At 24.4% G+C, this 15,892-nt stretch overlaps 5 protein-coding genes across 7 annotated transcripts; 3 read left to right on the top strand and 2 right to left on the bottom strand.

Annotated features, from left to right (window-relative positions):
* Nucleotides 1-136: 136 nt before the first annotated feature.
* On the top strand, nucleotides 137-1,114 carry LOC122851078 (protein giant-like). Its single transcript, XM_044150129.1, has one exon. It carries the CDS (start codon nucleotides 137-139, stop codon nucleotides 1,112-1,114), a length of 978 nt encoding a protein of 325 aa, XP_044006064.1.
* Nucleotides 1,115-2,143: 1,029 nt separating this feature from the next.
* On the bottom strand, nucleotides 2,144-3,326 carry LOC122853064 (zinc finger protein 511). The gene is made up of 3 exons (XM_044153298.1): nucleotides 3,066-3,326; nucleotides 2,784-2,985; nucleotides 2,144-2,706 (listed from the first exon to the last, which is right to left on the bottom strand). The coding sequence occupies exons 1-3, from the start codon at nucleotides 3,317-3,319 to the stop codon at nucleotides 2,215-2,217; spliced, it is 948 nt and encodes a 315-aa protein (XP_044009233.1). The 5' UTR covers nucleotides 3,320-3,326; the 3' UTR covers nucleotides 2,144-2,214.
* Nucleotides 3,299-4,241, top strand: LOC122853066. Of its 2 annotated transcripts, none has more exons than XM_044153300.1 (3): nucleotides 3,299-3,672; nucleotides 3,841-4,045; nucleotides 4,101-4,241. In XM_044153300.1, exons 2-3 carry the CDS (start codon nucleotides 3,845-3,847, stop codon nucleotides 4,239-4,241), a joined length of 342 nt encoding a protein of 113 aa, XP_044009235.1. In that variant the 5' UTR covers nucleotides 3,299-3,672; nucleotides 3,841-3,844. The 2 variants fall into 2 exon arrangements, with proteins under 2 accessions (XP_044009235.1, XP_044009236.1); XM_044153301.1 differs by having other exon boundaries at nucleotides 3,341-3,436.
* An 81-nt stretch (nucleotides 4,242-4,322) lies between these two features.
* Nucleotides 4,323-4,742, top strand: LOC122853065 (thioredoxin, mitochondrial). Its single transcript, XM_044153299.1, has one exon. It carries the CDS (start codon nucleotides 4,323-4,325, stop codon nucleotides 4,740-4,742), a length of 420 nt encoding a protein of 139 aa, XP_044009234.1.
* Nucleotides 4,743-5,769: 1,027 nt separating this feature from the next.
* On the bottom strand, nucleotides 5,770-15,723 carry LOC122853063 (pecanex-like protein 1). 2 transcript variants are annotated; one of them, XM_044153296.1, is made up of 8 exons: nucleotides 14,844-15,723; nucleotides 14,479-14,722; nucleotides 13,352-14,393; nucleotides 13,010-13,269; nucleotides 12,736-12,804; nucleotides 7,711-12,493; nucleotides 7,531-7,643; nucleotides 5,770-7,469 (listed from the first exon to the last, which is right to left on the bottom strand). In XM_044153296.1, the coding sequence occupies exons 1-8, from the start codon at nucleotides 14,994-14,996 to the stop codon at nucleotides 6,913-6,915; spliced, it is 7,221 nt and encodes a 2,406-aa protein (XP_044009231.1). In that variant the 5' UTR covers nucleotides 14,997-15,723; the 3' UTR covers nucleotides 5,770-6,912. The 2 variants fall into 2 exon arrangements, with proteins under 2 accessions (XP_044009231.1, XP_044009232.1); XM_044153297.1 differs by lacking the exon at nucleotides 12,736-12,804.
* Nucleotides 15,724-15,892: the final 169 nt, after the last annotated feature.

Below are 15,892 nucleotides of genomic sequence, written 5' to 3'. Positions count from 1 at the left end.
AAAAAAAAAATTATAAATATATATAAACAATAATTAATAAATAAGTGACAAAATTAAAAACAATAATTTACAAGTTTAAAATAAAAATTATATAATATCCTGTTGATTGATAAATTTTAATTATAAAAAATTAAAAATGGAAAATTATCATTTAATAAATGGACAACCAGAGGCTCTTGATTTTACATCACCAAAAAAAGAATACATTGATTCAGCACCAGCATTGGATTTATCATTTAAAAAATTATCAGATGTTAAAAATACATCATACATGTTGTCTCCATCATCATCTAATTTTTCATCATCACCACCATCAAGTGAATCAAATATGGATCAACATGATAGATCATTCAATGATGATGATAAAAATTCATATCATGAAAGTACGTATATGGTTACAACACCACCACCAGATTCACCAAAAATAAATAAATACAATGATACAATTTATGCTGGTTTAAATTCAACAAATGATGAATTAATTAATAATCATTATTCAAGAATGCAAATGTTTTTACCAACAGTTGTACCATCAATGATTGGACCATTATTAACAACAAGTGGTGGTACTGTACAACAAATGCAACTACCAATAACATCTTCATCATCATCATCATCGTCCTCATCAATAGCATCAACAGTAATTCCACCAACAGCCAAAACAAATGATTTACCAATGATTATACAACAAGATACAAACAAAAAAGCACCAAGACCATTCAAAGCATATCCAAAAGATCCATTATCATTAACAATGGGACCAGAATTAATGTATGATCAAAATTCAAATGGTTTATATAATGCATTTCGTAAAAGAATGCTAGAATCAGTTAAACGTACAAATGAAGGTACAAATATTAAAATGCGTAGAATATCAAATAAAAGTCCAACATTACCAACAAGTACAATGGATGAAAAAGATGCTGCATATTGGGAAAGAAGAAAAAAAAATAATGAAGCTGCTAAAAGATCAAGAGATGCTAGAAGAGCTAAAGAAGATGAAATTGCAATACGTGCTGCATATCTTGAACAAGAAAATGTCAAATTTAAATTTGAAATAATGGCATTACAACAAGAAGTTAATAAATTAAGATCAATTGCATATAGAAATTAAAATTAATTAATTATTCATTTATTATTTATACTAAAAAATATATTATTATTATTTTTTCTTTTCTTTCGAGGTGTCAGGTGACTAATGAGATACTATGAATAATTGATCAATCAATTAATCAAAAGTGTCTTTAAAATTTGTAAACAAAAATTAATTATTAGCTTCTTTTTCTTATTATTATTATTTTTTTCTTTTTGGATAGATAACATCTACCAATATTTATTTTTAATAATGCATTTTCAATTTTTTTTTTTTTTTTTTTTTTATGTACTATTTTGATTATTGCTTTATCCAAAGTTTAGGATACATACTGAATGATTGGCTTGCGTAAATATATGTTATTAATATATATTTGAATTTCGAGAAAGAAATAAAATTACTATCAAAGTAATTATTTGATGATGAATGTTTGAATCTCTGATTCAGTCAGTAGTTGATAAGTTGAATGACAATGGAATACATGTTGAATGAACATTTTGGCTCACGTAAAATGAATATATACTTTTCATTTTGATTAAAAAATTACTAATAAAGAAATTTTTTTTGTACTTAATATTTAAGTTTAAATCGCCGATTCCGTCATAAGTTGAATGAGCTATTGTAAATATAATGATAAATAAAAAATAAAAAAATAAAAATTGAATATTTTCTAGTAATTGAAAACATTATTTTTATATTGTGTAAGTGTCGACTTGTGAATCGACAATATGAGTCACCACAAATTATAAATAAATAAATGTAAATAATCGTTGCAATATATTCATGATATATTTATAATAAAATAATGATGAAAATTCAATTTAAAAAAAAAAAATATTTGTGTTTATTTATTCATTTCTTTTTCACCTGATATATAATATTATTTATTTGATTAAAAAATTATAATTTTATATAATTGTTTATAATAAATAGCTAGAAAACAATTATATATTTTTAAAAAATTTTTTATTTATTCAAATTTACATTTTGTATAATTTTTCTATTTACAAAAAAAAAATTTATTGTTTAAATAATTGAATGTCGATTTTAATTAAAATAGATTTCCATTAATTTTATGTTAATTGTCATTAAAATTGATTTTCATATTTTTAATTATTTATTTATGAAGGTAGTGCATCAGCTAATTCCATCATATTATCAGTCTCAAGTACATTTCTCTCCATTTTTTTATTTTTAGTTAATAATTTTGAGTATGATTTTTGTGTCAATTGTCGAGGAATAAAAACAAGTGATTTATTAATTATTGGTTTTTCTATCATCACATTATTAGTAATATTATTATCATCAACAACTTGAGATACATTTGTTGTATTTTTCATCTTTGGAATAAATGTTTTAGCTCTTTGATTTTTATCTAATTTAATTCTAGTTTCTTTTGTAATATTATTTTTAATATTCATCTTGGGTTCATCAATTTCCATTGAATTATCTAATTTTTTTTTATTATCAATTTTTGATTGTTTTTGTTTTTGATATCTTGATGTTTCATCATAACGATAATTTTTTGGAAATTTGTGTATTTTTTTACAATGTTCTTTACGTTGATTTGGATTTAAAAATAATTCTTCACACTCAGATACAAAACATTGATACTGAAATTAAAAGAAACACATTAAAATAATTATATAATTTGTTGATAGAATAAATCATAATTGTTTTTATTTCTTACCATTGGTTTTTTTTCAGCAAGTAATTTAAAAAAACAATTGTGTAATTCTTGAATATGAATTTCTAAAAGTCTTGCATTTGATTTTATTTTTCCACATTCAAGACATGTAAAACGATGTGCTCCATTGTAATGAATTTCAAAATCAACAAGTGTATGAAATACTGCTGAACAACCTGATACATTACAAGGAAATTCCTTCATTCTAAAAGACAATAACAATAAAATTTAAATTAATTAATTGTTATGATATTTTAAAGATAAAAAATTAGCAAATATACTCACACTGGATGACACAAATCTTCATCATCTTCAATAGTAACACCAGTACGTTGAAAAACTTTGCAAAATTTATGTGAATCATCAAATAGTGGATCATCAATTGACCTTGTACCAGTTCCAATCATCTCCAAAAAATGTTCAATGTCTTCCATAGTTGAATTGTTTATGTTAAAATTAATTAACACGTGAAATCTTGCTTCAGTAAATAAAAAATAAAAATAATAAACAGCTGATTCAGAATATAAGACAGTCGTCATCTGACATTTGATATATCGAAGTGGACAATCGATTCTAATTTAACTTCACTCTCTACAGTCAACATCGCCATCATCATCATCTCCAACGGCACGATCACAAATACCAAAACTCCAAAAGTAATACAAAAGATTATTTACCACTACAATCAACTACAATTATAAATCAATGATAAAAATATAAAAACCCAATAAAACAACACACAAACTGTGAATTTAATTACCTTTTTTTATTTTTATAACTCAATGTTGCATTTAATTTTTTTGTGATTGATTAGTTATATTGTTTTTATTAACAAAATCAAATAATTCCCCATCAACAATAATCAAAACAAAACGAAAAAAAAAATAACAAGGTATTGTTTTTATAATTATAATAATTACAAATAAATTTCTTTAAAACTACGCTTTAAATAAAAATAAAGTTTAAGTATCTATTGTTGTATACTAGATTATTTTTTATATTTATTTTTAAAATCTAAATATAATTAGTTTTATCTATTTTTAATTTTATTTATTAACAGGGTAATGACAACTCTGATCTTTGGAATTGGTATTGGATTGTTCATTTTAATATCAATTTGGTTATTAGCTGGTTTGATATTTTCAATATCATCAAGAACTGATAAAAAATTTGGATTTATTGCTATTGCAATTGCTACATTATTAACATTTATATTAATTTGTTTACCTAAAAATTCGGAGCATCCAAATATTAAAGAAGAAAAGGTAAATAATTATTTATTTAATAATATTTAATTGTAATAATATTTTTTATTTTTAGCTTTATGATCATTATTTTATTTTACGAATTTCTCTGGTTGTTTTACTTGCTGCATCATCAGTAATTGCAGCTGTTGGGTATGTCAATTATGCTTTGATGGAAACAAAAAAACCCCAAAGAATAACAACTTGGATTCATTAATTAAAAAAAAAATAAATAAATAAACTTCAAGTTATTTTTTGCAAGACAAAACATCAATAAATTCAATATAAAAAAATCAAAATGTTGCACAAAGTTAAAAATATTGTTAATTTATCAGCAAGAGGAATTTCTTTGCTGAGTAAAAATTATAAAAAATTTGAAATAGCTGATAATACGGAATTTGTATCAAAGGTAATGAATAGTAGTGTACCAGTTATTGTTAATTTTCATGCTGAATGGTGTGATCCATGCACAATATTAACACCAAAATTAGAAGAATTAATTGGTCCAATGGATGATTTAAATTTGGCAATTGTTAATGTTGAAAAAAATCCAGAATTGGTACATACATTTGAAGTTAAAGCAGTACCAGCTGTTATTGCTGTATCAAATGGTCTTGTTGTTGATAAATTTATTGGTCTTGTTGATGCAAATATGATTGAAAATTTAATTAAAAAATTGAGAAATCAAAAACCTGAGGTTGTTGATAACAAATCTTAGATATAAAATATAATTTTTATCAAACAAATTTACTATTATTATTATTGGTATAAAATTAAAAAAAAAAAAAAATGAAAATAGAAAACTTGCCATAGTGACTTATTAAATACTGGTGCAATAAAGTCAATTTTTTTTTTAAATTCAATTGAATTAAATTTCTAAAAAATTATGATAAAATAATAGTTGAAATTTTCAACAAAATATCAGTGTTCATTTATGTTACAAATTATAATCAACAATAATATTAATTATTATTATTTTAAAAAAATTATTAAGGTTTTGTTTTTTTTTATTTAAAATATTAATTTTTTAGTTGAAATATTGTCTTATAATTTTGTTTTATTTATTTGTCTTTAAATCATTTATGAAATAAAATCAATATCAAAAAATTTATCATTGTTATTAATTATTATTGTTAATATATATATTTTTTTTTTAATCAACTAATGCAGAATATATAACATAATTATTAATTAATAATTACAAAACGTCTATTTATATATGTATATATATATTTATTTATTTTTTTCCACAATTTGTTTATCTTTTTACTTTTATTTTACAATACAGTCGAGTTTATAAATTGGAAATTTATTTTTTTTATATATTTCAACTGGCTCATTCATTCTCTCTTAATTTTTTTCAACTATTATCTATTAATATTTATAATAAAATTTTATTTTTTTTTATTAAAAACTAAATATGCCTTTATAATGTACTAAATATTTTTCTTTTCATTAAGTTATTGATAATACAGTAATGTTTTTTTTTTTTAATTTTTACATAATCAATTCAATATCATTTTTAATATTTTTTGCAGTCGAGAGAATATATATTTTTTATAAATTTTTGAGCTCTCATTTTATACAGACACACACAACACACAACTAGACAACAATAATAATAATTTTTTTTGTTTTTTTTAAATTTACAATAATCAGTAAAAATATGGAAACATCAGATAATAGGCCGATTGTTTTATAAAACACTATTTAACCATTGATTTATTAATAATAATAAAACATTCTCTCGACACACAATATTTATTATTAATTTTTATATCAGTTTTATTTGCCAGCAATTAAAAGACTAGCTAAGTATTATTAATTTGCTATTTCTCTTTTATTAATTTATTTGTTAAATGATTAATTAATTTTCATCATCAGTCAGGTGTTTAACAATACACCATGATAAGGCAATGCTGTGATTCGCTGGTTATTTAATTATTTTGTAAAAATTTACCTGGATAAATTGTAAGTAACTATATATTATATTTATTAAATAACAAACATGTTATTTAGTCAATAATTATTAAAATGGAATTTTAAAATCAATTGTTATTATTATTATAATAATAAACAAAAAAAAAATTAATAAAACAGTGACAATGATTGAGCAGTTGCACAAATATTGGCATAATGAAAAAAAATAAAATAACAATTAACAAATAGGAAAAAACAATATAAAAATCAAATTTATTTAAAACTGATATGTCTTTTAATTTTATTTTTTTATTTTTTTTTTCTAAGGAAGATATTCTGCTCATTTTACTGGAATATTTTGTCAACTGAATTATTTATAATTATTCAATTAAAAATCAAGCATTTATTTATCGTTTTTAAATCTCCATAAATTTAAAAAAAACAATACTTAAATTAATAATGAAAAAAAAAAAAAATGATAACAAAATTGTAGAAAAACATGAATGATATATTTACAATATTTTTTTAAATCAATTGTCAATAATTAAAAAAAAAAATGACAGTTTTGTTAATTATTATTTTTTGAACTTAAATCACGAATATTTCGCTTGTTTTTTTGTTTATTTTTATGTACAACAGAATTAATCGGACTTTGTCACAGATTCACGTTTAAACATATACACATTATAATACACGATATACAACAATTGGTTTTGGTATAGATGAGCGAGAATCACAGCTAATGAAATAAAAAAAAATAAAAAGTTAAACATGTGATTCTCGTTACAGAGGAATAACGCCGCTTTATTATTTTTTTTTTTAATTAATTAATATTTCAATCACAGCAGCATTCATCATCACACGCCTTTTTATTTTGTTTTTTTTTATGTTAAATATTCTAGTCATATAATGTTTTTGTTCTTCTATTAAATATCTTTGTGTCACACAGGCAAACACACACAAGAAACTTAAACTTCGGCACCTAAATCTCTAACTCCTTGTTCAGCAATTGGTACATATTTATCATCAATTTTAACTAATAAAATAACTTTATCAACATGTGAACGTTTATTTGGATCACGATGATTTGGTATCCATCTATGTACAACACAGCCTTCCATACCTCTTTCTGGTATCCAATGTTGCCAGCCAAGTCTACCACCCATCATTCGCATTCTTTCATCTGGCCATATAACATCAATTCTACGACCAAGATTAATAGCATCATATACTTGATTTGGATCCATTATTCTAACACGTTGTGATATATCATCTTTATCTGTTTTATTTGTAAAACTTGTTTCACATTTTGTCTCAATTTTCATATCATTATTACTAAGTAAACCAGCAAGACTTGCTAAGGTTGAACTTGTTGGTTTACCAACTGATGCTAATGAACCACGATTACCACCAAGTGAACCAGTATTAACACGTCCCAATGAACCACGTCCAGTTGAACCACCAATTTGACAACCTGAATCCATTGATTGTGATGCTGATGTATTGTGTCCAGATTGACTATATCCTGTTGAATATTAAATACGTTAATTTTATAAATAAAAAAAGATGTAATTTAATTTTTTTACCTGAATGAATATTATATGTTGTCATGGCATAACCACCATCAGTACCAAAACCACCATCATCCTGAGAAGCAGTACCACCAGAAGAACAACCTTGTCCACATTTTCTTCTCATTCTAAAATTAAAAATTAAAAAAAATTAAAAATAAAATCAACAATATAATATGAAAAGAAAAAACTTACTTTCTCCAAAATTTTAATATATTTAATTTAATTGCATTGAGACTTATTGGTCCACCAACAATTGAGCACAATTGTTCATTTGTCTCAGCATAACTTGTTGTTAATGGTGATACATAAATTGGATAACCAATTGGTTGATCACATGAACTATTTATAATATTTCTCAGTGCTTGTTTAGCATTTTGTATTGATCCTCTTTCTGGATTACGATTTCTTAAATATATTAATTCTTGTTGTTGTCCAGCCCATAAACCTCTGACACATTCACGATTCATTTTAATAACTCTAAAGCTTAAATATCTTTTATTTAACATAATAACTTTATATTCATCAATTCCATCATCTAATATATGTCTTAATGCAAGTAAACTTGGTGCACCACTTAATACAGCATTTCTCCATAATGGATCAGCTTCATGACTAATAACAAGATGACGATCATGATTATCAATTGCTTCAAATAATGCTGATGGTTCTTCATATTGTTCTGGACTCATAAAATGATCTTGATGTAATTTTAATGCCATTCTAACACCTTTAGCAACAACTGATTTTAATAAATCAACATCATGTAATACCCATTCATCACGTATAGATGTTATACGAAAATCACCTTTAAATAATGCATGTAAACCATAAAGAAAAAATTCAACACTTGATACTGTATTATGTGATGCAGCACCAAGTACTCTTCTACCTAATAAACTCAATGATAAACATAATGATACCAAAAATGAATCACGTGTTCTATCAATTAATTTATCATTTTTAATTGAACAATATTGTATCCAATCAAGATACACATTACAAAAACTACTTCTTGTAATACCACTTGCACGATAATCAAAATCTTCATCAATATTCATATTAAATACTGGATCTAAATCAACAAAATTTTTATCCATTGTTAATTTTAATGCTCCATTAATTTCAATATTATCAATCCATTTTTTTAATTTTTGTGATTTAATTGCATAATATATAATACTTTTAACATAATATGTTACAAGTACTTTACGAAAATCAAATACTTGTAACATTGAACCAGCTGAATTATCAGATATTGAATAACCTTCAAGTACATATTTTGAACTAGCAACTTCCCATGCAAGCCATCTTTGTCCAAATGCAGCATTCATACTTAATACATTTGTAAAATGTCCCATTTCACAACAACAACAATTATCATTTTCTTCAATACTTTCTGATATTGCTTCAACTTCTCTTTGTTGACAATATGTACCACGAAATTCTAATCCACGTAATTGAAATGTAACAAGACCATTACCATATTGTACAATATGTACAAGACAATTTAAATAATCAGATGCTAATAAAAAACAATCACCTTGTTCAATACTTCCCCATCTACCAAGTGCTAAATCACCATATAAACTATGTTGTAATGAACGTGTTAATTGTTCATAAAAAATTGAATTTAAATTATTATCATCAGCACCAAGATTACGTTCTAAATGTGATGACATTCTTGTATTTGAATGATCAACTCTTTTTGTATTATAATTTCTTTCCCAAAATTTTACTGGTCTAACATATGAACATATAAATATTGCACTTCCTAATAATGGATTTAGGGGTGTACTAAATATTGCTGATATTATTGTTTGTAAAAATAACATTGCTGAATGTGGCACTGAAAATGGTTGTGCAAATGCATGAAATGCACTACCCCAAGTAACTTGCCATGGTGCAATATACGTTACAACAAAACGTATTTTTAATAATAATTCATATATTTTTGTAAATAATATACTTGTTATAAAATAATCAACAAGAAATGTTTCACTAATATTTTTATCTTTTAAATCATAATTAAAAAATAATACTGAAAATATCAATATTAAATAACGTGATGATGAATCAGCATATGATGAACGTATACTTTTTAATCCACATATTACAATTATTAATGCACCAATACCATCACCATATTTCATTATTATTTTTGATGAACAATCAGTTAATGCTGTTAAAAATACTATTGGATATAATATATTACGTTCAATAAAACATAAACAAACATATACTCTTTCATACCACATTATTTTAACTGGTTCACGTACTTCAAATAATGCATATTCATTTGATCGTAGTACTGGTCTTGCTAAACAAAGCCATGGTAATTGTTTACGTAATTGTGGTACAATATAATGTAATATAAAACCTAAACAACTAACAATACCCCATAGTACTAAATTTAATTCTGGCTGTAGTATTGTTAATAATGTTGAAAAATGTATTATAAATGATAATACACCAATTAAACAACAAACAATTATGTCATTTTTTAATCGTGCTTTAACTGTTGAACGTAATTTATTTGGTAATGGATCAATTAATTCAGTATCAGATAATTGTTCACCAACTTTAATTTTAACATCTTTTTTTCTTGAATTGTTATTGTTATTATTATTATTATTATTATTATTATTATTATTATTATTATTTTGTCGTATTTTATGATGATCTTTTGTATAAATTGTTGTTGATGGTATTGCAGCATCTTTTTTTGATGTATTTTCAATAATTTTAGCTTCAGATTCTTCAATTTTTAAATCATCAACTTGTAATAAATTTCTTTTAACAATATCCCATATGACACTTGGATCAGATGATGAACGACTCAAATGATATGATACAGCAACTAATAAACCAGCAAATATTGAAAATAATATATGTTGTGATGATTTTGGTTCTGTTAATGCACCATATGCAAATGCAAATAATAATGCAACAGTTAATAAACTTCGTGATATACAATATATTGATGATACTAAACCAGTTGTTGCTGTACCACCAAATAAATGTATATCAAAATGTTCAAATATATACATTATAAATGTATTTATTTGTGGAAATAAACCAAGTGAAAATAATATTGGAAATGATAATAAAAATATTAAAAATATATTACGTGTTTGTATTATTGTATCATAATCACTAATACGAAAACCATAAACTTTAAATTCTGAATTTTTAAAATTTTTTGATGTTTCATTAAGTATTATAATAATACTTGATACAATAATATAATAAAATGGACGTGAAAATACAATAATTCTATTAAAACCATGTGTTGGTGATGCTGAATCTGGTTGTACTGATTTTAATAATGAATATTGACATCCAGCAGTTACAAAACAAAAAAAAAATGCATATATATCACGATAAAAACCTTCTTGTAATAATTTAAGTCCCAAACCACCAACAAATAATGCCAATATTATTGATATTATTGTTTCAATTATTGTTAAATTTTTATCAAGTAATGCTAATAATGATAATCTATCAAAACGCAATTTTATTGTTGGTAATTTATTTAATATTTTCCAATTATAATAATGACGTGTTTGTTTTAGTTTAATATCATTTTGTCCATCTAGACCATCAATAAAACGATTCCATGATAAACTTGTATTAATATCAGTATCTTGATGTGATTGTACTGGTAAACCACTTATTGGTAATGTATTTAATTGTTGATTATTAATATTACCAATTAAATTACGATTACCAGTATATCTTTCAGTAATCATACGAAAAAATTCTGGTTCAAGCATAACACCTTGTGTAAAATGTAATCCATTATAGCTATTATTGTTGTTATTATTATTATTATTATTATTATTATTTCCTGGCACTATATTTGGCGATTGTAATTTTGCTATATTAATATTGGTATTATTGTTGTTGTTGTTGTTGTTATTATTACCAGGACTTGATTCAACTGATTGTTGTAGTTGTAATTGTGGTTGTAATTGTACTGCTGTTGCTGATGCTGTTGATGGTGGTGGTGTATCAATAATAACAGTTAAACCAGCTGAATTAAGTGATAAACTACTATAACTATTATTTAATGATTCACCAATATCCCAATTACCATCATATTGATGATTATTATGATTAATTTGTTGACGTAATAATTTATTAATTAATTTATCATTATTACCAATTGGTATTGGTGTTGTTGTTGCAATACCAGAACCTTTTTCATCAAATGTATAAGCAAATAAATGTCCATTATCATCACGAAAACAATGTACAGCACCTTCACTTGTATCATTATGATTTGTTGCAAGATGACATTCACCATTTGTCATTAAACCAACTAATGCTGCAATTGGTGCAAAATTATCATCACGCTGTTGATGTCGTGGACCACGATGTGGTCTATGATGACGTTTTAATCTTCTTTGACGATTACGACGTGATAAATTTTGTACTGGTATACGTCCTGGTGCAACAGTATCAATTGACATACCATTATTACTACTTGATGCTTGATTATCTGATTTAATTAGCGATTCTAATAATGGTGGTACTGGTTTTGATAATAATATACTTAATTCATTATTATTACTATTATTACTACTATTATTATTATTTGGTTTTTGATAATTTTGTTCTTTTGTACGGTTATGATTTCTACGTGTTTCTGATAAACGACGAACTTTTGTTGAACGTGTTGTTGATGTTATTGGTGGTACTGATGATACTGTTGATGTTGCTGTTGCTGTTGGTGTTGTTGGTATTGTTGTGGTTGTTGTCGTTATTAATGATGATGGTTCATTGATAATTGATGATTGCGTATCGTGCAAATTATCATTACTTATTTTTGGACGGTTTTGTTTAGGTATTGCACCTTGATTACGTTTTGTATCAGACACTATTGGTTGAGGAAGAAGGGTACGTTTAACTTCGTTGTCAATACTTAATGTTGTTGTACTTGATGAACCAGAATCTGGTTCTTTTCCATGAAAATCTAGTATACAAAAAAAAATGAATAAAATATATAAAGAAGCTATCATTAATAATAGAAATTTTCTTTTTTTTTTTAAATCCATTAACTGAAAAAATAAATTTATATGCTATTCTATTTTTTTTTTTTTGTCATCACGCAGTTTCAAAATATAATCAAGTACTACTTTTATAAAATTTTCTAATTTTCATTGACCATTTTTTTTCCTATTTTTTTTTTTTTTTTTTTCTAATAACGTAACTTACAATCGGTACTAGGTGTTTGTAGACTCTCTGATGTGTCAGTATCATCAAAACGATTGAATGTCCAAATTACTGTGAGCAGGAATAAATCCACACAATATTTTTTCGCGTTATAATATATTTCCGAATGAATGAATAAATATATTTAAAAATAAAAAAAAAAAAAAAAAACAATGAAATACAAGTATCTTTAATTTTATATCAAAAATTTATAATGTAATTTTAAAAAAGTTTTTTTTTTATAAATAATAATAATAATAAAATATATTTGACTCACTTTTATTTGCCCAAGGTTCAACACCATAATCACTATTTTTAAAAAGCCAATCAATACCAACAATACTTCCAGAATTAATTGGATCATCTAATTTACAAGAATGTGTATCTTGTGTATCTTTTCGTCTATCATTATCAGACAATTCATGGCTACTTTGACTTGCATTACTAAAACGTCTTTTATAATTTTGTTTACTACCATCAATAAGTGCTTCACGTGAATTTACTGAATCACCATCAATAATAATTTCGCCATTAAAACTGTTGACAAACACAATATGTATTAAAATTGAAAAGCATTTATTTAAAATTTATAAGGAAAAAAAAAATACGAATTACATACCTTGAAAATCTTTCTTCAAAACCACCAGTACTTAGACTTCTATCACGACTTGAACATGCACCATTATCACCACCAATTTTTTTAATATTTAATAATGGACTATATGAACTACGTAAATTAAAACCACCAGCATTATCATTCGTAAATTGTTCATCACTTTGTTCAGCAATTGGATGTACAATTTCTGAGCCATAACTTAAATATGGAAGTAATTGTAATTGATTACGTTTTAATGTATTTTGTGGTAATGATTTTTTAGTATTAATTGTTTCTAAACTTTGTGGATATAATGGTAAATTATTGTCATCAGATGAATTTGTATTTTTATTTGTTGCACCAATTGTTTCTAAACTTTGTGGATGTACAAGTTGTTGATGAAGTTTTTTAGCAATAACTTCAAGTGATTGTGGATGTGTTGGCATTTTAATTTTATTCATATCACTTTTTTTTGAAATAACTTCTAAACTTTGTGGATGATCAGTTGTTAAATTATTATCCATTGGATTTGAATTTGATGTTAATCTTCTAACACTTTGATTTGATTTCCAATATGGATAATCTTCATTGTGTTGTTCAAGCTCAAGTGAACTTGTTTGTTTTATTCTACTTTCTGATCCAGTTTTACCAAGTGTACCTTGTTTTGTATGACGACTTTGTGAATCTTCAGATGCATGTCTACATAATTTTCTTGATACAGCTCTATCTTCTTCAGCAATAACAACACATTTTTGACGTTTTAAACGCCATTCATTCATTTTATTTCTCAGTCTTGGTTCATGTTCTTGTGATGATGATGATACTAACTCATTATTATTATCATTTTCATTATTTATATTTAATATTGTTGGTTTATTTAATTGTTGAGTTTCTTCAGAACTTTCAGAACTATTTTTTCTATGTATTTCAACTTTTAAATCAATTGTTGAATTTTGTTTATCACGATGATAATCAGATGTTATACTATCACCATCACCATTTGGTAAATTTTGTTCAATATATGAATTTCTTGATGAACATTCAACTGGTGGTGTATCTGTTTTTCCTACAAATTGTATAATATTATATTTATAATAAAATAATAAATATTAATTACATAATTACACAATAAATAATAAAATATATATTACCATTTAAAACTTGTAATTCAATACCAAGATCAACTTGATCCTGGCATCTATCATGACATTTACTACGTGTAACTCGTTTTTCGCTTTCTGATTTTTTTTGACAAACACATGGTCCTGGTTCCTCCACACATTCGTTTGTATCGTAAACATTGTGTAATGCATGATTTATAAATTTTATTGTACCAAATAACGTACCAATTGATGCACAATAAGTAAGCCATACGTAAAAAGTTGGTGGAAAAAACTATATTATCATAAAAAAATAAAATAAAATAATAAAACATCATGAGTCATTCAATCATCATACATGAATATTATTATACAATCATAATTAATTATTAATCATTATTATTTAATTAACATACCACGTATATTGTGAATGGTAAACAAAGTAGAAAGAGCCAAACATATAGATGAAATACATTTGAAAATGAATCTAGATGAGGATCGTAAAACCAGCCTCCTGTCAAACTCGCCCAAATACCCTGTCTCAATATTTCCAATGATTGTGAACCCATGCCAATTATTGTTATAAACAATCAACATCTTTCCATCACAATATTATTCTTCTTTTTCTTTTTTTTATTTTGTAGCTTTAATATCTATTTGTTGTTATTATTTTACTCTATTTTTTAAATATATTTTTATATATTTATTTGTCAATTAAAAATTTAAATAATCTCAACTTTTGTCTCATTAGTTTTATATAATTTATAATAATTTTATTTTCTTCTTGTTAATTTATTTTTCTCTCATTGAGATGATGATGATGAAAAATATATCATGAATCACTGTGAAACTAGAGACATCGTCATTCTATCTTATCTGTGTGGGTATATGTATACATATATTATTTTGACTATATATTATTTTATTTTTTTGTTTAATTCATATTGAGTTATTTGTTTACTTGTTATGACAATTAATTTATTTGTTGATTTGTATTATTTATTTTTCTTTGTTTTTTTTTTGACAATTGTTGGAGCTTGACTTTGACAAAATAAGTTTTGTTATGATTATGATTACAGGTCAATGATACACTTGAACACATTTAACTTAATAAACTCATTTTTATTTTAATTAACATGACAATTATAATAATACACCTGACACTTATTTTTTTTATTTTATTAGAATTGCACTATCGAGAACTGGCTCTCTTAGTTTCACATTACTTGACGGGACACTTTTTTTTTTTGTCGTTATTTTTTTATGTGTATGTGTTTTTTTTTTTACATTGACTTAGTTTTTTTTTTTTTTTTTTTTATAATAGAAAAAAAAAATTATAGAGTTGCATATGTTTTATAGATGGCAGTTTGAAAATTTATATCAATTGAAGATAAGTAGATTACTTTTTCGCGGCTGAATTTTTGAATATCTCTCACGTTTTTTTTTTTACTCCAAAATGATTAGA

This window comes from Aphidius gifuensis, linkage group LG3 (genome assembly GCF_014905175.1).
Source record: "Aphidius gifuensis isolate YNYX2018 linkage group LG3, ASM1490517v1, whole genome shotgun sequence".
Classification (NCBI taxonomy): Eukaryota; Metazoa; Arthropoda; class Insecta; order Hymenoptera; family Braconidae; genus Aphidius; species Aphidius gifuensis.
Note: the sequence above shows the minus strand (reverse complement) of the source record. Positions and strands in the feature narration are given on the sequence as shown.